The sequence below is a fragment of the Talpa occidentalis genome, unplaced genomic scaffold (genome assembly GCF_014898055.3).
Source record: "Talpa occidentalis isolate TD23 unplaced genomic scaffold, MPIMG_talOcc4v2.1 talOcc4.7, whole genome shotgun sequence".
NCBI lineage: Eukaryota > Metazoa > Chordata > Mammalia > Eulipotyphla > Talpidae > Talpa > Talpa occidentalis.
The window spans coordinates 114,789,091-114,810,773 of record NW_023605083.1 but is presented as its reverse complement, the minus strand read 5'-3'; the positions used below and the strand labels follow the sequence as shown (position 1 = coordinate 114,810,773).

The 21,683-nt window shown below is 36.0% G+C and overlaps 1 protein-coding gene across 4 annotated transcripts in view; it reads right to left on the bottom strand.

The window, feature by feature from the left end:
• The window catches only part of SPAG9 (sperm associated antigen 9), a 59,049-nt gene that overhangs the window by 4,554 nt on the left and 32,812 nt on the right, over positions 1 to 21,683 (bottom strand). For 2 of the 4 annotated variants that reach the window (XM_037494637.2, XM_037494633.2), the window contains exons 10-26: positions 20,104 to 20,160; positions 18,904 to 19,077; positions 17,731 to 17,860; positions 16,725 to 16,814; positions 16,301 to 16,468; positions 15,683 to 15,854; positions 14,054 to 14,272; positions 13,604 to 13,799; positions 12,030 to 12,155; positions 10,803 to 10,883; positions 9,753 to 9,820; positions 7,422 to 7,570; positions 6,060 to 6,231; positions 4,249 to 4,362; positions 2,982 to 3,020; positions 1,921 to 2,097; positions 531 to 680 (exon numbers count right to left, since the gene is read on the bottom strand). In XM_037494637.2, the coding sequence (XP_037350534.1) occupies positions 531 to 680; positions 1,921 to 2,097; positions 2,982 to 3,020; positions 4,249 to 4,362; positions 6,060 to 6,231; positions 7,422 to 7,570; positions 9,753 to 9,820; positions 10,803 to 10,883; positions 12,030 to 12,155; positions 13,604 to 13,799; positions 14,054 to 14,272; positions 15,683 to 15,854; positions 16,301 to 16,468; positions 16,725 to 16,814; positions 17,731 to 17,860; positions 18,904 to 19,077; positions 20,104 to 20,160 (2,282 nt within the window). The remainder of the gene's footprint in view (positions 1 to 530; positions 681 to 1,920; positions 2,098 to 2,981; positions 3,021 to 4,248; positions 4,363 to 6,059; positions 6,232 to 7,421; positions 7,571 to 9,752; positions 9,821 to 10,802; positions 10,884 to 12,029; positions 12,156 to 13,603; positions 13,800 to 14,053; positions 14,273 to 15,682; positions 15,855 to 16,300; positions 16,469 to 16,724; positions 16,815 to 17,730; positions 17,861 to 18,903; positions 19,078 to 20,103; positions 20,161 to 21,683) is intronic. The other 2 variants (XM_054689484.1, XM_054689483.1) reach the window with 1 other exon arrangement.

Genomic DNA, 21,683 nt, shown 5'->3' with positions numbered 1-21,683 from the left:
TCAGCTGAACAAAAGAAAACATTCATAATGTCAACTGAAAACAGTGGAAGAAGTTTTTTTTTCCATGCCTGCTTGCGTCTGTGCAAGCATCCTCTTCTTTCATTTTCCTAATAAACCTGTCCTTTCAAAATGTAAAACAAAAACAGTGGAAAAGGGAAAACCCTAAAGAGTATATTTCTCCATTTTGCAAGTGAGGAAACAGGCTGCAGGAAGTTGAACGATTTAAGGCCTTCTTACTCCGTGTCTTATGCTCTTCACCTATGTCTCAATGTATAATCAAGCCCTGCTGTCTCCTAATGCTCCTTCAAAAAAATACATTTTGGTATAAAAAAAAAAACACAAAAGAAAATAATAAATGAAAAAGAAAAATATAATAAAAAATAATAATTAAAAAAAGAAACTCCTTTCCCAAGTAAAGAATTCAAAGAGAACTTCCTAGAAATCACTTAACAGAGTAGATCCTTTTCACAGTGGAGGAAAATCTAAATCACGAAACACAGTGGAAACTGCACTCAGAGCAAATGACTTACCCATTCGGAAGTCAATGTAGCCCTCTCCTCCACTGATGACAAGCATAGACTTCAACGGTGTCTGGTTGCAAGGTTCCTGTGCAGATGGCCCGGCTTTATCACCTGTTAGATCTGTGCCACTACTGCCACTTTGTGGGCTAACAACTTGACCTATTTATATAGAAAGAGAAGTGCCTATTATTTATCACAGACTGGGGTAAGGGAGACTAATTTTCTTCTGAATATTTTCAGAAAGTTAAAAAGTATATTCTAATTTGTGATTTACTCAACTACACTATGGAAGAAATCAAGCCCTATAGCAGAATCAGTTCCAACACAGAAGCCAGGGCGAGTGGGACATAAGACCAACCTGAATGGTTTAATCCTTAGGGCCAATTGGCCTCACAAAATGTTGCCAATTCCACTCCTTGGTATATACACAACTAGAAAGTCTAGCACAAGAAGATTTGCTGCAGTATTGTTATTTAATAAGTGGGTGGTAGGGGATGGAGGGGGAGAAAAACCTTAGAGGTTCTGCCACAGAGAATGAATAAAATGTATCACATTTATTCAAACATTAGAATATCATAGTTAAATGAATAGTATTTCTTTATCCCCCTTATACACATCTTATTGGTTCTGCTTCTCTGAAGAACCTTAATCACTAAGACACTACTACGTCCAATGTCATACAGGTAGTTGGTATGACAAAGTCAGATTTGACCTTTGTCTCCTAAAATTGCCTCTCATGGGGAAAAAAAATTGAAAACATGAGTCCTGCCTAAGAGAGTCAGTAACATCATTTTAGTATTCTCAATAGACAGAACACTTTTCGCTGGACATCACCACTACTCCCTTTCATCTGGGTGGTGCTTTATAGTTCCCAAAGCACTTTCGTTAATTTTCACAACAACTGAAGTGGCAGAACACATAGTAATGACATCTACTTAGGAAATGAATCCAGAGGTTAAGCAATTTGTGAGTGATTAGGGAGAAGACTCAGACTCCTGACTCCTGCTCTACTGCTCTTTGCTGTAACACTGATAAAGGTGCCAGAGCCCATTCTCCATCTCTTTCCGCAGGCAGCTTTGATATAGCAGCTCCTTTAACAGCAATCTCCTTTATTAAACCAAGATAATTTTTGATATTCTGCTATGACAAAATAAAACCATTGCTTTTCAAAAGTAAGATCATGTTCCTTAAATAAAAATCAATAAGCTTGCTTTGGGGGATAGAGGAGAGATTTTAAAATAACTTCACGCAAGTATCCCAATAGCATTTTATTCACATCTCCATTCTGGAACTTTTCAAATATTATATTGGAATTATCTGCTATTCCAGGACTTAGGTCATGGAACCAAGGGACAAAGAGAGAATTATATGCAACTTTCAACAGAATAATCTAACTCACCTGGGACTGCCACAAAGAATTTCACAGCATCCCGGTGCCCATGGAAGCAAAGCTGTGCATGTGCCATTGAACAGTAGGGTATAAACGTCCCTGGAGTTACTTTATCACTATTTTCATCACCATACACACGGATTACACTTCCAGGACGACTTCCTTGTGCTCCTGAGGTTTTATTTGCTGCAAAAGAAAAACCAAATACCAAATATTTTCCCCTAGAAAATAGTAATGATGTAAGAGGTTACTGGTTAATCCTTATGGTATTATCTAAAAGCTACAGCCAGTTGAGATAAAACAAGGACAGCAATGCCAATTCAAGACAAAGCTGGAAAAAAAAGATATATAGCATGCCAGTTATTTTTTTAAGTACCTCAGTAAATGGAGTAGGGGATTTTGCCAGTCTAGCAATAACTTTTTAAACATATCTATTATTTTTTTAAAAATCATTTTAGTTAACAAAATAAAACAGATTTGAATCTTAAGTATGTCTGTTTTGTTTTTTAATCCTCATCTTAGAAAATTAATCATTTATTTATGTTAAAGTAAATATGTTATGCTTTTAAATAAAACTTTCATAGTTTCTCTTCTGTAAGAATATCTTTCTTGAGAAGGATATAAGCTGGGTTTAAAAGAATCCAACCACTACAATAGAGTAGCTTTTTATAACACCAGACTGATGGTTTGCTGGATTCTTTTAGAATGACCAGACTCACAAAACATCCCCATTCCATGGACCAGTAAGTGAATGAAAGAAACATGATCGGTCATAAGAGTAAACAATGTAGATTAATGAAGTTTTAAGAAATGTTCCTGTTTTTATTGGAAGGAAAACAAAGTCTGAAAGAAAGTTCAGCTGCAACAAAAGATGATAAATAGACTAAGCTGCTGAGCAGTAGTTTGGTGGCTGTGTAACAAACATAAAAAAAAAAAATACACCTGCTGCAATGCAGTGACTGCAAGTGAATGACATTTAGGAACATTCAGGAAGGTATTCTAGAGAAGTGGGAACAGCCTCACAGTGGCTATGAGAAGCCAGAAGAGTTTGGTTCAGGATCTGCACTTACCCCTCAGCCCCAGTAAACGTCCCTGGTGGAGGATTACGGCTAAAGTGAGAAAGGAGGAAAGGGGACATGGAGAGGTGCATGACAGGGAGGAGAAGAATTACTATGAGCCACCACTCTCAGCTTCTTCTATCTGGCTCCTAACTAAATTAATAAACTCCTACTCAGTATATTATCAAGTAACATATAAAATTCTTACCAAAGCCTCTACAGAATATCTCTGATCTACAAGGATAATTTGAATTAGTATGGTTTTACTTTTTTTTAATTATAAAGCAATTTCAGTGAATGAGAACTTATATGGAGCATTTTCTAAATGCTAGTATTTCTTATTTTTCTTTAAGAAATTCTGTTTTGGTAACTATGCCAAAACAGAACTCTCTTGCAAAGAACTGAAAGGAACTCTGGAGATTCTGGAATCTCTTAACATAAGAAGTGGTCCAAATATGTAGATTTATAAGTAATTGCAGAATATAAATCTGGGATCAAGAACCTGGGTACTTTAAAGACTCCAGATATGCCGGTTTCCAGTCCTCCCTTTCCTCTGAAAAAAGGTGGGGCAATTCTGAGGTGGTAATTAATTATTTTATAGATTTATGGCACTTGCTTTTAAACCATCCCTTGCCCATGAATTTTGCAACACAAAAACACTCATTTAATGAATGATCAATGTAATGGAACATAATATGGAAAATATACAATGTACATTTCATTAAAAAAATAATGGAACATAATTAAAAAAAAACATACAATGTATATTTTGTTCACATTCTTTTCAAACAGATGATTGTCTCTACATAAGGGCTTGCTGACCTTCTGAGAAACTTCCTCTACAACTTTTTCTAAACCTCATATAAGCCAAATGAAATATCCTAAACTATCTTCCAGGGAGATAAGAAAAACCAGAATGTTTCTAGTTTAATATTTCTAGATAATCATCGTAATAAAGCAGAAAGAAAAGTGGACTTAGACTTTTATTTCAAAGATGAAATAGGACTGGGATTCCTGAAATGAGAAAAAGAGCTTCCACAGTGAAAAACTTTTAATTATAAATATTAGTCCTGATACATGGTAGCTTACTCCCTAGAGTTTGTACATTTCACAGAAATAGTAAAGGAATAATAGTTAAGTTTTTGCCATCTGCCTGATACTGTGAATTACCACAAATTTGCCAATACTGAAACAATTCCTTCTTCCTAGATTCTGGGTATAACTATTCCCTGCAACTCTTCCAATCTGCACTCTGACATTTATCGAGAAATATACTTACTTTCTGTCAATGGGATGGAGATAATGACACCATTTCCTGTCCCCACCCACAAGCGATTGCAAGACACCATAAGAGCTGTGATCCTCACAAAAGAGAAGCCAAGTTTTCCAGTACCTGTACAGTGGGGGGGCGGGGGAGGAAAAAAACACTTGACTGAGAACTAGAGCAGATGCTTTAAGTTCCAAGTAGTTCATAGTAGCTGGATTAATATAAAAGAGAAGAAACGTGACCAGATCTTGTTGCATGTTTCCTAAAGGTGTACATTGAACTTTCATTTGTTTAGCCTTATCACCTATCTGACAATTCACAGTTAATGGTAAAAGAAAATTCTAAAAGTAGCTGGCGTTACATTATCATTCAAAAGATACTGCTGGTTAGGAAATACGACACAGGATTTAATTAGGGACTTGGAAAACCAAACTAAACTAAACAAAACCACAGAACAAAAACTTCAACAAAACAAGGTTTGCAAGATTGGGAAATCAAATATTTTTCCATTTTATTAGCTGAAAGAATTCTGGTTTGCCTTAATTTTCTTTGCATAGATAAAAACAACTTTGCTACAAAACCAATATTCTTCCCTTGTTTGCTTCTTTAGGTCCTAAAGTAGTTTAGAAATTTTAGGACAGCATACACACAAATTAAGGGAGATTGGATGTACTCATTATTTCAAGAGTTTTTACAACTGATCTTAGCTCCTGGGATTTGAAAGGCAAAATATTAAACAGTAACACATTTAAGACAAACATTTAGTCACTCGAAGTTTTACTTATAAATACTGAAAAATATGATCACAGAATCACAATGTTAGGAAAAATCTTAACTACTATTCAGTGTAAGCTAGAGAGATTTAAGCTAGAGAGATTTAACCTTTGGTCAAAATAAATCCCTGAAATTAGTCTGTCTCTAGTTCTAAGAGCAATGGTTCTAAAAAGGTCATAAATCACTAGTGCAGTTTAAACTAAGGTCCTCAGGGCACAAGTCTTGAGATGGTCCCTGCCCTTTATGGGCCCATGGTCCATAGGGGAAGAGACCATAAACAAGAATCTCATAATACTGGTGCAATTACAATAATGATAAGCCCATGGAAAAAAAAGTATGAGATGATTTAAGATTTAAGATCTCCCTAAATCAAAATGGGAGATCAGGAAAGGTTTTTTTCTGAATGTGACACATAAGTTATAACCTATAAACCAAGTGAAAAGGAATCAAGAAGAACTTCTTGGTCTGAGCATACAGTATATGTGAGGATCCTGAAATGGGAAGGAAGTTGTTAAATTTGGGTCAGTATGGGCAGAATAGAGTGAGCAAGGAGAGTAGTCCAGACCACCTGTGTGCTCTGGTCATGTCACAAAATATTACCTCACTTCAGAAGATTCTAAAACTGGCTGGCATTACATAAGAGCAAGTATGTCGCGGTGTAATATTTGCATGTTAGTTACTATACAGAGAACAGACTGGAGTGGAAAGACAGAGTTAGGAGGCTCATGGTTTTCCAGTCCTAAAAGATGGTGGCCAGACCTAAGGGAACAGTGATAGAGATAAAGAAATAATTGATTTAAGGTATTTTTGGAGGTAGACATGACAGTTTCTGGTGATGGGTTAGATAAAGGGAGCAAGAAAAGGAGTCAAAAATGATGCCAAGTTTCTGTCAAGAACCATAGTAGAGTAATAGGTAGAGCATCTGCCTGACTCAGTAATAAAAGCTCACTATTCCTGAGGCAACTTAATCTTTGGTTTTACCCAGCATTTGAAGCCATTTAAAAATAACTTTTCTTTGATTAACAAAGATAAAATGCATGTAAGCTTACCTAACATTTTGCTTACATAAGGCTCAATGTCCACATCCTGTAGATGTTGGTAAGTATGTGCATGATAAAGACGGAGTGTGGAATCCAAACGAATGGAGACCCACACACCATCACCCACCCATGCAAGCTGCCTCACTTGGCTCTCCTTCCTGGGGTGTGCATCAAATGATTTCTAGGAAAGATTGTTTAAACACAATGTTAATTTTATAACACAAGAGTTGGTGTTTAAAAAACCGCTAAATTGCACAACAATTTGGCAGACTGTACATTAAAAGAGGAGCCTAAATATTGTTTACTAAGCGTAATTATTTTTATACACATAATTGCTTTTATCCTAGACTGTGAAATAAAATGAAGAATATAAAACTAAAGGACAGTGAATTTCAGTGCTGTATAAGAGATCAACTTAAGGAAGCAATACTGGTACATCTATCCTCTCTAATGATCAATAAAACAACTGAATTTGGGGCCTCTCTGGCAGTGCAGGGGTTAAAGTCTCAGTGCTATCATGCTATTGCCAGCCACTGCAGCATGAGTTCTATCCCTAGTCAGGGAACTAACCCAGATGGTGTAGCAGACCTCGCCTGTCTCACCCGCTGCTCCCCTCAGCAGTATATTTCAGTAGATCTGCCTGTTCTGCTCCTCACTCCGTCTCTGGTGAATCCTCTCACTCCCCACCCCCTTACACCTCTGGCCTATACCCCAGTTCCCATATGTATAAATAAATAAAAATAAATCTTCAAAAAAACCACAAGTGAATTTGATCATAAATACCAAGTGGTTGTTAACTTTAGGGTTTCTAAGGAAGGGAGCCTTATTTAAGACAAATGAAAAGGAGGAATTCTGAGTTATTTTCCTGCTGTAAGTTTTTCTTTTTCTCAACAATTAAAATGCATTTATGTATTGAGGCAAAACTTTTTGTAAAGAAAACAATGCTAAGTGGTTTTGTTTTTACAACAAATTCCCTCTGCAATCTTATTCTCAGCCTATGAAACATATATGGATTTGGCTGGATTCACATGGGGTGGTGGAGAGTTGGGAATCCTCCTCCCACACAAACCATGATGAAGGACATATCAACATCCACATATTCAAATACATGCATGTCCCATGGATACTCAAACACATATTCAATCATCCACATGTGTCCTTTCTTAAAAACAAAAACAAAACACTTCCCACCCTCTTGCCAAAAAAGGGGAGAGAGGTGAAGTGACAAAGAAAGTGAAAATGCCATCCAACGAGTTATTCAAGTACTCTAAAAGATATAGATTTAGGAAGTGACTTCTAATGAAGCTGAAAATAGTCTTAGTCTTCAGGTAACACAAATTCATGAAGTACAGAAAACATGGATTAACTTGCCTCTATTTTCATGGCCTTTGGCTGAACCACATAGATTTTGTTCCTATAGCCACACCAGACTTTGTCATGTACCACCGTCATGCATCGGATGGAATGGTGAGGCCGTCCAAGGTCTAACAGGTGATAGTTTGACAAATCCCACTGCCCATCTTTAAGTTAAGAAATAGATTATTAGTTGATCTTACCATCTTTTATTTATAAGTAACATTCTATTTGGTTTGTATGATTAAATTTATTGACGTAAGTGCCCCCCCCACCACGTATTCAGTATATCTTTTATTTACAGAGACTGTGTTCTTTTATTCTATATATTGCAAAATTAGATGACCTGGTCCAAACTGCCACCGAGTACAAAGACCCCCATGCTCTTAACAGCAGTGCTGTGATAAATCTGTTGTAAGTTAGCTTTGTAATAATATTTTAGAGCGAGAATGGATTTAAGATTATTTGGGAGATCTTTCACTTACTTGCATTTTGATGTATTTTCTTGGTTAGAAGGGCAAGTCATTGCTAATACTTTAATTATGCATACTATCATTTTAGTGATGACAGAAATGCAAATGAGAACCAATCACAAAAGCTTTCTTTGCTTTGTAGCTTCACTTAAACAATTTCAATGGATGAAAACGTACTACCTCACAAAGTAGCTGTTCTATTTTCAGGAAGTTTTAATTGTCTGAAAACTATACCCCATATCTAGCTAAAGTCTTGGATGTAACTATAGTTTTGTCCAATGGAAATACAAGCTAAATCTAGTACTACTTCTTTGTTACTGCCCCTTGTCTTCCTTTCAAAACCAAGCATCCTTTCCATGTTTTGTACATAATAGTTTATAGACCTATCATCCTAACTCCGCTTTCTCCATGTCCACTTAATATATTGTCTGTCTACCATCGTGGAACAGAATTATCACCAGCCTTATTCTGGAAACAATTTCTGAGGTTCCAGACATTAATGAACTCTATTGAGTTTGTAGTCAACAGGTATTCTCACTCTAATGTCTTCTCCATTTTATTTTTCTGAACAAATGCAGGACTTAATATTTACCCTTATTAAATGTTTTTTGTCTGCTCTGTCAATATAATTTTAGCATCAGTTTACCAAAACATTTATTTATTCCATTAGTTTCTAGTCTCTTCTAATTTATTCAGAGTAACCATGAACAAGTGACTAAAACTTTGTGCCTCAGTTTCTTCATCTAGAAAATGACAATAAAACCTTCCTCGTAGGTTGCTGTGAAACTTACATTAAAGGGCCTGCCCATCATCACAGATGGTCACTCTTTAATGATATGGCACATTAACCAGCAATCTCTGGGAAACAATTATAAAGGCCCCTAAGTATCAGCGACCTCACATTTCTCCAAGCCTAAAAGGATACAAAGTCTTGCTAAAATCTGAATTCAGTGTATCTATGTTTTTATAGTATTCCCTTGTCCGCCAATATAGCAGGTAGGAAGTTATTTTTGGGTGATACATGTATGAGGAGTTATGAAGAGATACATGCTTAATTCTCTTAATTTAATTCACTCAAGGCAGGTCTTCTGACACTACCCCCCTCCTCCATCTTTAGATTATATAAATGCTGGTCTTAAAGGGGGAAAATATAAGTATTATGACATGAAAATGACTAAACCTCATCCAACTAAAAACTTTTAAAAAAAAAAAAGATTAGATGCAAGTTAATTTTAAAACACTGCAAAAGAAAACATATAATCTCACTAAATTTCTCTTAATAAATGAAAAACAAATACTTCATATCACATTTAAGAGTACTAAGAAATTAGTTACTTGTTTATTATGGTTAATGTTTTCACTGAGATATACTACAATGTATAGTTTATATTAATATAACAATAGTAAACACCCAAGCAGGTACTCACATATTTACTGATGTCATACATGGTTAGTAGTCAGTTTAAACCTTTATTCTTTCTCTTATTAGTATCATTTCTTTAAAGCATAAGAAGTCAGGATTCCCTGGTGGCACAAGTGGTTAAGCACCACACTATGAAGCAATCCACAGCCTCTGCAGCACAAGTTCGATCCCCAGTTGGCCAGGGAGAAACCCATATGGCGCAGCAGACCTCACCTGTCTCACCCAGTGCTCCCCTCAGCAGTGTATTTTAGTCAGTCTGCCTGTTCTGTTTCCCACTCTGTCTCTGGTGAATCCTCTCACCACCTCCCCCCCACCCCGCCCCCCACATCTCTGGCCTATGCTCCTGTCCCTGTATGCATAAATAAATAAAAAAGCATAAGAAGTCAACTTGATTAAAAATTCTTTTGCGAAGTAACAGATTAGTGCAGGTATTACATATGCATATCAACTTACCAACTCCTCTGTGAAAGATTGCAAGGGTGCCATCAGCCAAGGCCACTAACACAATTCCTTTCACATGCCTGAAAAGAGGAAAGGGGATTTCAGAACTCTCTACTAGGGAACATGGAAGGGACCATATGCTATCTCTCAGAGGGCCAATCTGTGATAAATGAGGGGTTGACACCAGAACCTAAAGGAACACACTCTTGTCTTCATTGAGAAAGGCTTGCTATGAAAATGTCAGTTGAACTAAATAAAGAGCCTCTGTGGTGGTGACTTGGCTGTTTCACTTTCTGACTCAAGATCCTCTCACTGCAGACTGTTGACAAAAGTTCCTTAGACCAGAGAGAGATAATCTTTAAAGGAACTAACATAACTTGGTTCTGTGACCTTAAGAGGAAAACTCTGATTTTTGATAGTCAGCTTATAGAAAAGGACTAGTAAATGAGTGCCCCAATCAACATATTCACAAAAGCTAAAGAATACTCTAAAACAAATATAGATTAATAGTTGTTAGTTGGTTTTCTCCCCAGAATACCAATGAACTCACAGTATTGTGAGGTGTCAACCTGGTTAAGAGAAATTTTCTCTTCTACTTAGTCTTCTATTTTACTTACTAGTTAGTTTCAACCAAATTCAACTTCGCTAATTCCACAAAAGGGTTTTAAAAAAATCAGGACACTGGGGCCTCCCTGGTGGCACAAGGGGTTAAGTCTCAGCACTATGAAGATATCTCCAGAGACTGCAGCCTAAGTTCGATCCCTGACCAGGGAGCCGGCCCACATGGTGCAGCAGACCTCTCCCGTCTTGCCCGCTGCTCCCCTCCGCAGTGTATTTCAGTAGATCTGCCTGTTCTGCTCCCCACTCTGTCTCTGGTGAATCCTCTCACCCTCCCCGCACCTCTGGCTTACCCCCCAGCTCTTGTACACATAAATAAATCTTAAAAAAAAAAACATTCTGGATATTGATTTAGTCATGACGTATAAGTGAGCTTTGTAGTCTTAAAGATCTAGTTTATACAAAAATACATGTTTTTAAAAGAATTTCTAAAATAAAACTTACACAATACTGAGAATCGAATCTTTAAGTTTAATAGAATGGAGACATTTCCTCCACTGGGCTACAGATGAATGGACATACAAACTGCAAGAACAAAAATCAAGACTGGTAAGGCATAGAGAACATTAAGTCATTAATTACATCTAATAATGACCACACAATTCCTTCAGGAGGAAATAAGAGTAACAAAAATTTTAGGGGGAAAAAGAAAAAAAAAAAAAACAAAGCAAGAGAAAGGGGAGACCTAAGGCAGAGGAACAAGTTGCTCAAGCAAACAGAAACATATGAAGAATGAAAAATTAAAACTAGAATAATGCATAGTTTCAGGACAGCCCATACTACAGAATTCTTGGCTAACATTCTTTATAAAAAATTACTTTACTTTTCTACTGTACTGCATTATAACTTTCTGAGGGCAGAGTGGTTTACATCAGAGAGCAGCAAATGTCCATAAACAAAGTTGTTTTTTTTTTTTTTATCCTTCATCTTTCTTTTATTTAATGCATAAACAAAGTTTTACTGGAATAGTCACACAACTTGGCATGTATTATCAATGTAATGGCTGCTTTTGTACTACAATAGCAGAGTAGTTGCTAGAGATCATATGTTCAAAAAGCTGACATAATTTGTATCTAACCCTTCACAGAAAAGGTCTGCCTAACTTTTCAATTTGTAGCATTAGACCCCAAATGAAAAGGTACACTACTGATGCCGCCTTACCTTTGGAAAAGCACAATCTTATAAGACTCCCCATACTAACAGAAAGTAAACAAACCATGTAATATCAGTTATAACCTTAGACTGATTTTTCCTACTAAAAAGTTGTTTGGAATTGGGCCTCCCTACATTTAAACATACTAGTTTAATTCCTGGTATTATTTCCTGAACACACTTTAGTCTACAGAAACCTTCTATGAATCAATAATTCTTTATCTATGCAATTCAGGATCTTCTATTTCTGTATCACCCAGTCTTACTTGCTTCCTCTTCCAAGAATATTATATTAAGGGAATAATCTGTGACAAAGAACCTATAGTTTATCACTCAGAACCACTGTAGATCCAGTTTATAAAGTAGTTGCAATATAATCTCAAAATATGTACGCATAAAATTCTCTGCTTTCATATATACTTTTGTTCACATTCAAATGTACATTTTACTTATCTTCTGATTTCAAAAGCAAAAGTAACAGACTAAATATATTTTAACAATAAAAGAATTAGCACCTACCAGCCATTCTGAGCTCCAAGCCACATAGTTGGTAAAAGACTACTCATTTTCTGGGCTTCTTCTCTCGCCAAGTCTTGTTCACAAGGCAATACTGATATTTGATCTTTAAACACATCTGAGTCATTACTGGGAAAGGTGGGGGGAAAGGGAAAAAGTTTGAGTGTGCTCAGCTATAGTTTTCAGGGATTGAGTATTTCTATATTTTAGCTTACAATTTTAAAAAAATCCAACAATAAAATTCCAGAAAGTCGAAGTAAAATGCTTACATTAAATATTTAGCAATTTACAGAATATTTAGCAATTAACAGAAGCAACATTAACATACTACGAGACCCAAGGCACAGACAACCGGGGCAGGGGGTGCAATGGGGGATAACACATGGCAATGAAATACAGCAGTTAGCATCCTGCATTTTTATGAGTATCTTCGAGATGGAGAGAAGAGAGAGAATGGTTTGTTTTAAAACCATCCACACAAAGGAGGGAAAAGAAAGAATTTTCTAAAATAATAAGTTGAAACATGCTTGTATCATGTACCAAACTCTTTTTTCAGTAAAGAGATAAAGAGATAACTGAGTAGTAAAGAGATAACTGAGCTATCAAATTCAAAACAGACAAATGAACATAGTAATTATAAGAACATGATTTTATTCTTAAATTAACAATTAAACATTGATTGCTCTTGACTGCTCTATATACTAGGAAGAATATTAAATTGCAAAAATGATCCAGTTTAGATAAACCCGCCCATCAGCTTTTGATAAGGCTTTAAAGATGGCAAGAAAGAAAGAATTCACTACATGGGTCCAAGATTAACCAAGCTTTTAAGAACCTAAACAAACTATTTTCTAATAAAATGTTTACCATGAAATTAAATTCAAAAAGACATTCAAGTCCACATGGGAAATTTAAACAATGGACAATGAACTAGAGTGGGAGTGAGAGTAGGGGTGGGGATTAAAATGGCAAAAGTTTGCAATATAATTGAAGACAGTGAGTACAACTAAAAAATAAAAATCAGGGCCTCCCTGGTGGTGCAAGGGGTCAAGCATCAAGCACTGCACTATGAGGCAATCTGCGGCCTCTGCAGCACAAGTTCCACCCCTGGCTGGCCAGGAAGCAACCCACATGGCGAGGCAGACCTCTCCTGTCTCGCCCGCTACTCCCCTCAGCAGTGTACTTCGGTCAGTCTGCCTGTTCTGTTCCCCACTCTGTCTCTGGTGAATCCTCTCACCCCCCGCATCTCTGCCCTGTGCTCCAGCTCTTGTATGCATAAATAAATCTTTAAAAAATAAATAAATAAAAATCAGAGGAGAAAAAGACCAGAAAGAGTCTGACTAATATGCTTTATAGATAAGAGTTTTTTAAAGTTGCAAATAGAGAACAAATGGAAAAATATATATCCAGAGAGCACGCAGTGGAATGAACAGATGAAGAGAACACAATGGGAATAATAACATTTAAGTCTGCCCACAACAATGCCAATTATGGGATTTATTTTTCCTGCTTCAGATTATCTTGTTCCTTTTCTGTTGCACTTATCTGGCTTCCTAATTGTGAACCCACTTGTATACCTTGACTGATACACTGGTAAGAGGTCTTCCGGGATTTGAACTCCCAAAGGATCCGTAAAGACATGTTCTGTGTACACGCCAGTCTGAGAGATGTCCACGGTGTCTTCAGCAGACCCTGCATTACCTTCTGTGGCTTCAGTGGCTTCTTCTGCTGTTGGAACATTTTCATCAACCTCACTATTTTCTGTTTCCTTTTCTACAAAATAAATAAAACATGCTAACTATCTAGAGTTTGGGCTTTTCTCTTTTAATAATGTCCTGACACAAACTCTGCTACAGAATTCCACCTTAATGATCCCCTCTTCTACCACACTACACTGTGAAATTGAGAGTTCTTTATTTCATTTAATAGTCAATACTTCTTTCAAGCTCTTTCATCCTTATAACTTTAAGATCTAGATCAAGTACATAATACATATATAGATAGCTTGTAAGGAAAAACAGGCATACCTGGTGGTTTCTCCATCACTGGAGAAGCACCATTGGTACTAGGGGAGGTGGCAGCTGTCGTCACACCTTCTGCAGAACAACCCACCACCGTGATACCGCCCAGCAGACTGTCTGTCTCTGCTGAACTATTGCTTGTCACACTTCCACATAAAGACGATTTGTCAACCTGTCCAGATTCTGAAAGTTCTTCTCCTGCAGGGTAGTCTGTTTCTCGTGCTCCTTAAAAAAAAATAAGTCAATAAACCTTTATTAATTTTTTTCTCCAAAAAAAAAAAAAAAAACCAACTAGGTTTGAAATTAGAATGTGAAGATGAACGTTATTTGAATACATTAAGATAGTAATTTAAATTTTATTTAAAGTAACCTTCACAAATTGAGAAAACAGCTAAAAAATTTAAGATGTTCCTTCCATTACTACAAGCACAAGTGAACTTGAAAATGTCAAAATGACACTTCTGCTTTTAATATAAGCTCCTCAACAATCACCTAATGAAGTTAAAAAACAAAGAAATCTAGTAATTTATGACAAGTCAGCAAATCAACTAGTTATCAAGCTTACTATTTGAATCTGGACTTCCACTCATCACTATTAAAAATTAATTACCCTAAGAATACATACAGTGCCTCAAGATTAGGAAGATAGGGACTCCCTGGTGGTGCAAGGGCTGAAGCACAGCACTGTGAAGCTATCCACAGCCAGCCAGGGATAATATGGCGCAGCAGACCTCTCCTGTCTTGCCCGCTGCTCCCCTAAGCAGTGTATTTCTGTCCATCTGCCTGTTCTGCTCCCCACTCTGTCTCCGGTGAATCTTCTCACCCCCCACACCTCTGGCCTGTACCTCAGTTCTTGTATGCTTAAATAAATAAATCTTTTTTAAAAACACTAAAAAAAAAATCTATTTCTATGATTTTGCCTAAATTGGATAGTTCATACAATAGGAATCATACAATTAGAATCATACAGTATTTGTACTTTTGTGTCTGGTTTATTTTAGTAAACATCCATATTGTAGCATGTGTATCGGAATTTCACCCTTTTTTTAATAGTATCCCATTGTATGGATATATCACAAGTCACTTTAATTTTTTAATGTTTTAACATCACTAATGTTTAATCTAGAACTTTGGAAGACTTTCCCTTTCTAGTCAATCTTTTTTTAAAAAAAAGATTTATTTTTATTTTCACCAGAGACAGAGTGGGGAGCAGAACAGGAAGATCTACTGAAATATACTGTTGAGGGGAGCAGCAGGCGAGACAGGAGAGGTCTGCTGAGCCATTGGTTAGCTCCCTGGCCAGGGACTGAACTCATGCCGCAGGGGCTGGTGTTAGCTTGATGGCGCTGAGACTTAACCCCAATAGGGAGGCCCTGTAATCACTCTCAATATAAATAGTCCCTTGCGCTCTGCCTTCCAGTCATCTTTTCATATTACCCTTGTCTTATTTTCTTTATATTATCTGAAACTATCTTGTTTAATCATTTCTTTCCAATTTATTTTTGGTCTCTCCCAACTAGAATACAAACTCAAACAAGAAAGAACAAATTCCATGAGGGCAGTGCATCTCCAGTAACCAAATCAGGTCCTGCAAGGAGGCATGCAGACAGTGTGAGGGACATGGTGCCCTCTTACCTGGCACACTTGCTATACACAGAACATGAGAGTTGCAAACAGTGAAACTGTCTAGAATATTGCCTGGTTGAATAGCATCAATAATGATGACTTTTGTAGCTGAATTTGTGCTGGTACATATCCAAACTAGACTGGATAATTCTTCTTGATTTTTTAGCTCCTTCTGCTGCTCCTACACAGGCAAAGTAAGGAAAATTATGTTTAAAATGATATGTATATAATGTCTTTTCATAAAACTGTGTTATTATAGTAAATGACAAACTATTTCAAACATATTTTCAAATTATGTGAAAGGCTAAAAATACAACTCTTCAATATTAGTAGACTAAAAACTAGTAGTGAAAGTAGATCAGTGATAAAAATGTTCGATAGTTTGATTGTGATGGTTGTTACATTAAGTGCATACTATTTGTCAAAACTCCTTGAACTGTACTTATTTCAAGCATACACTTTGTTGTATGTCAAATATAGCTCAATAAAACTGATTTAAAAAGAGAATGTTAAGAGTAAACAAGTACTCCTAATTAGAAACTGAACAAAGAATAAAATTTTGACTAACAAGCTAATAAACTAATAACTTCAAAGACCAGGAAATCAAATGTTAGTGCAGGCACTTACCTTAAGTTCCTGATCTAACTTATCTAAACTACTCTGAGATGCACTCCGCTGTTTACTGCCTTCTGTATCCAAACCAGAAATGTCCTTGTAAAATACACTTGCTCCAACAACAGAACCACCATCTCTGGTCTTTCCACCTGATAAATTGACTCCAACAGCACACCATAGCTTTTGGGGTTAAAAAAAAAAGGGGGGGGGCATTAAGTTACTTTCTGAAACTGTTTAGTAGAATGTGTCACATTTTCTTTAAAAATGTAATGATTACAAATATAGGTCTTTATTATTCAAAGTATCCCAGTCTAAAACTATTAGAAAGAAATGAACAATAATCTCACCTACAGAAATAGAACTTTTTGCTTTTAGAAAAAAGCTCACCCACTCAGAGTTTAGTAAATGACTTCCTTTAACTTCAAAATTAATTTACCTTCATTGATGTATCTTTTTCATCCAGAGGTCTGAGATAGACAGGAACAGGTAAATTTTTCATCTTATTTTCCCCTTGACCATTGGTTACCTAATAATTGGGGAGAGGAGAGAAAAACATACATTGGACAGTATTATCAAAAGTTAACTACAATTCAGCTATTATATACTTAATTCTTGAAATAAAATTCAAGTAAATTTTGTCATTCTTATTTGAAAAATAAACAGAAAATCAAGTAACAGAGAAAATAAAAGATAGATGAATTCAGTCATGTTTTTATATGTGGGTATACACATATGGGTGTGAAGATGTGTATATAAATGCATAAACTGAGTCTTTGGGGTAGGGAATATGGAATAGACAAGAAAAATGATTCCTGAAGACCTGAATTGAATTTTTAGTCAATGGTTTGAAAAGCTCCTGGTGAAAGCCTTCTTAAAACTTTTAAATAGAGCCTCCCTGGTGGCAGAGGGGTTAAGTCTCACTGCTATCAAGCTATCGCCAACCACTGAAGCATGAGTTCAATCCCCAGCCAGGGAGCTAACCCACATGGCACAGCAGACCTCTCCTGTCTCACCTGCTGGTCCCCTCAGCAATGTAACTCAGTAGATCCACCTGTTCTGCACCCCACTCTGTCTCTGGTGAATCTTCTCAGCCCCCTGACACCTTTGGCATATACCACAGTTCTTGTATGCATAAATAAAAAATAAAGCTTTAAAAAAAACTTTTAAATAACAGATACTGCCTCTTAAAAAATTAAAATATTAAATATTAAAACAGAGTAGAACACCTCAAGTTGCATATACTTGGACATCTCCTGTTGAGCCCTCTTTTCTCCTCAAAGACTAGAGGCATTTCTAGAAAACAAGCTGAAAATCACTATTCTCAACACTTCTCTGTATATGTGCCAAGTCCATAAAGCTTAAAATGAACAGGCTTAGGGTGTGTATTTTCTTTCATGTCCAGGCATTTTCCACTAAATGCTCTCACCATGTTTATACTTTACCTGTTTGTACTTCTGAGGCAAACTCCAGCCAAAGGCCTGCACTCTGCCGTCTTCCTTCTGAACATGTGCCTTCACCTGACGATACTGTTCTCTCTTTTGTTCTCTGCGTGAGGCTAAACTAGCTTCAGTTCTAAAAGGAAAAGAAATTTCCCTTCTAATTAAATGTATAGAGCAACTTACACATTCCCCTACTGCTAAGATAGCAAAAATAACAACAAACACATGATTTCAGATTAATTTATTTTAGGCTACAACTCCTCCTTATGAAGTATTATGCTAAAGCTGTCCAGTGAATACACGACCCATGTTTTAAATTAGCAAACAGCCTGTTACAGTATTCTGAATCATCAGCCATCAAATTTCTCGTGTTTGCAATTTAAGCCATATATAAAGGAAAAATACTCATATACTTTTGGCTCCTCCTTTTTTTTCCCCCACCCAACAAATACTTAACCAATAATTTTCTAATGCCAGGGAATGTAAATAAAAATGAGTGAGATCAATAAATCAATTCTCTCCTTAGGAAATAATACAGGCTAACTTTTGGACCTCATTAACTTGTTTCAAAAGACAAAAATGCAAAATGACTTGGTGAGCTTTAGAGTTACAGAGCAAAATGCTGATTTTGAAAAATGGTTTGTCTTTCTTTGGGTCAATTTTGTGAAGTAAATTGCTAAGTATATCATAGTTAAAGAAATCTACCAGCATGTCAGACTTTTTACAGACACTTTATAATTCAATCCTAATACCTCTGAAGTAGGTTATCATACTCATAGGCAAAGAAAGAAGGGCTCTGAGATGCTAACTTGCTCAAGTTCATGTACCTAAAGAATAGCAGTCAGGATGGAAAACCAAGTCCTCTGACACCAAAGAAAATAATCAAACATTTTGGAGAAAGGCTTATTTAGGTCTTTAATACTTCCATTAATATTTATCAATATTGCCATATCAATAAAAGTGAGACTTCAAAAAAATTCCTTCTCTATGAAAAGTGTGAAATTCAATATTATTAAAAGGTACTGACCATAAATAATTTACTTAAAGGTAGTCAAGTTACAAAAATAGTTTCTCTACAGATTTGCCTGAAACCTTACTGCTGATTTAATAAAGAACAAGAATATTCTGAACTGTTAACTTATGTAGGGCAAAACCACTCATTTGGAAAATACTTACTCTTCGCTAAGGAAATCAAAGGCTTTCGACTTATCTCCAGGTAGCTGAGCTAAGGTGCTGCTTCTTTTCTTGACAGAAGGAGTAACATGAGAGGTCGGTGCATTGTACTTCAGATTAACAGGTGGTTCAGGTTTCTTAGTAGTATTACTTGAGGAGCTGAAAAGTCGGCTGAAACTAAAGAGCAAAACAGTGTGTTTGTATATGAAGAATGTGTGTTTTTGTTTGTGTGTATCACATGCACTGTGAAGAACAATCCATAACTTTCCACACAAACTCCAAATGGCTTTCACAAGGCAATCAATGAGTAATTAATCGGCAAAAAAATATTTTGTGAGTCACACACACAGCCAAACTCAGACATTCAGGAAAGAGAAACTATGGCTTAGAATGGCAGATCCAGGCCATTCTAAAGAATATTCTTTTATTAACAATTCCCATAATGAAAGCAAAAAGTTCTTAAGTACAGGGAAGTCCCATAATGAAGAAATAAAATAAGATGGTTCCTTTAGCTAGTACATACTTGATGCTAGCCAGAGTGGTTGTTAAACAACAAGATTGTGGCTACATGGCTTGAACAACGATTGGTATACCAGTTGTAAATGTAGTCATAATAAAGTACTAAAACACTTACTACTATTTTAACACACATCTTACATATTTTCTTTTTAAATTCAATTTAAGTAACTTTTTAGATCTACTTCAAAAAAAAAAAATCAACACATCTACAAAAGAGCAGGTTTACAAAAATGTGGTTAAGTTTTAAGCACAGTAAGTAGTAACAGTACTTCTGGCATGAAGGTAATTCAATTCCAAAACACACATATACACACTACTCAAACTCCATAAACACTAATTTCTAATCATTACTTCATAATGTCCCTTATCAAACAACCAGTAAATAAATAACTTTTGGGAATCCAGATAATTAATTAACTCTAAATAATTCCCCATTATTTAACTTTGCAGAGGATTTCAACAAATGCATAGCCAACATGATGCAGCTTACAACAGCATCATTTTTGTCTTCAAGAGCAGCCTTACCGAGCTGGCACACTACATATCAAAAAGAAAATATTCAGTTTAGCCATATTTCACAAATTTTAAAAAGATTATACAAAATCACTCTTGAAAATAAATTTTGACCTAATCTTCTTGTCTCAAAGTGCCATCTAATGTCTCTGTATGCTTTTAGATACTCACAACTGCCAGATGCTTGATCTTTTTTTTTCCTGCATGGCTGGATTTTCTCTTGATGCACTGCATTTAAAAAAGAAAAAAGAAGGAAATGTGTTATTAGTGAGGTGTGCTAGTTTCCTAGCTAAAGAACAAGAAGTTCATGGAATACACAAAGGAGAATCAACAATTAAATTCAGCAAATAGTTACTGTGACCCGTCATATCTACTAAGACTAGCACAATTCAGATAAATAAAATGCTATTCCTCCCACAAGGAGCTCAATCTATTGAGAGAGACAATACTGTCACTTATACTGGACAGTCAATATACCTGAATGTCAGCATCTAAAATTTTTTTTACTGAAGACAGCCTCCAAGTCTCCCTTTTTTCAAAATATTTCCTGTGTAACCCTGTCTTTAAAGGTCTCTATTGTCTTATATGCCCAGTTATCAAAAAATAGCTTGCAACTTTACTGTTCCGTCTGGTCTTTCACAGGACTAAAACTTTCCCATCACCAAAAATGAAGGTGGGCAAACTGGATTGATAGGCACTTCAAAAAAATTTCAGGAGAATATGGGCCTCCCTGGTGGCACAGAGGTTAAAGTCTCAGCACTATCAAGCTATCACCAGCCACTGCAGCATGAATTCAATCCTCAGCTAGGGAGCTAACCCACATGGTGGAGTAGACTTCTCCTGTCTCACCAACTGCTCCTGTCAGCACTGTATTTCAGCAGATCTGCCTGTTCTACTCCCCACTCTGTCTCTGGTGAATCCTCTCATCTCCTGCACCTCTGACCTACATCCCAGTTCTTGTATGCATAAATAAAAACAAATATTTAAAAAATAAAGTGCAATTGGAAAGAAAATTTTTTTTCAGGAGAATAAAGCATTTCAAACTAATTAGTAAAGAGTTAAAGATTCTGCTATCACTATCAGAGCCCCTTTTTTTTTTCAAGGACTGAATTAAAATCTTTGAAATCAATGTAAAAGTAAGTTACCATTTCTCTATACTTACAGACTACCAATGAAAAGTGGAGTCTGCCTATATACCTCAGTTTTTAAAATGCTTCTTCATTGTTTAAGAATATACTTTCTAGTCCATTAGTTTCTTTGTTCAATAAAAAGATTAAAATACTCATCTCCTTACTTCTTATCAGGTATAAACGATTACAATTTTAGCAAGATGCAATTATGCTACAGAAAATATTTTCTTCTAGTATGACATTGAAAGGATATATATAGACTGCTATATAAATGATATAATCATAATGAAGTAAAAGTTGGCAGTCAGGAAAATATGTTCACACACCTTAAAATGTGTCAGTATGTATTATTAGTGGTAAATTTGATGTTACAACACAAACTCTAAAATATGAGCAAAATAGGGGACAACTAATTAAAAAGTTTTCATGGGTTCTCTCTAAAGTAAGGACTGTTGCTGAGAATATGACCATTAGATGGCAGCATTAGGTGAGATTTAAGATCCAACTGACAAAGATGTCCATGTAAGCTGCATTTTGCATGTTTAGTCAGATAGGGGTGGGGCAATGCAAGAATATGTTACAAAGAGTCACCAAATAAAATGATTTAATTTCCTATGTGGT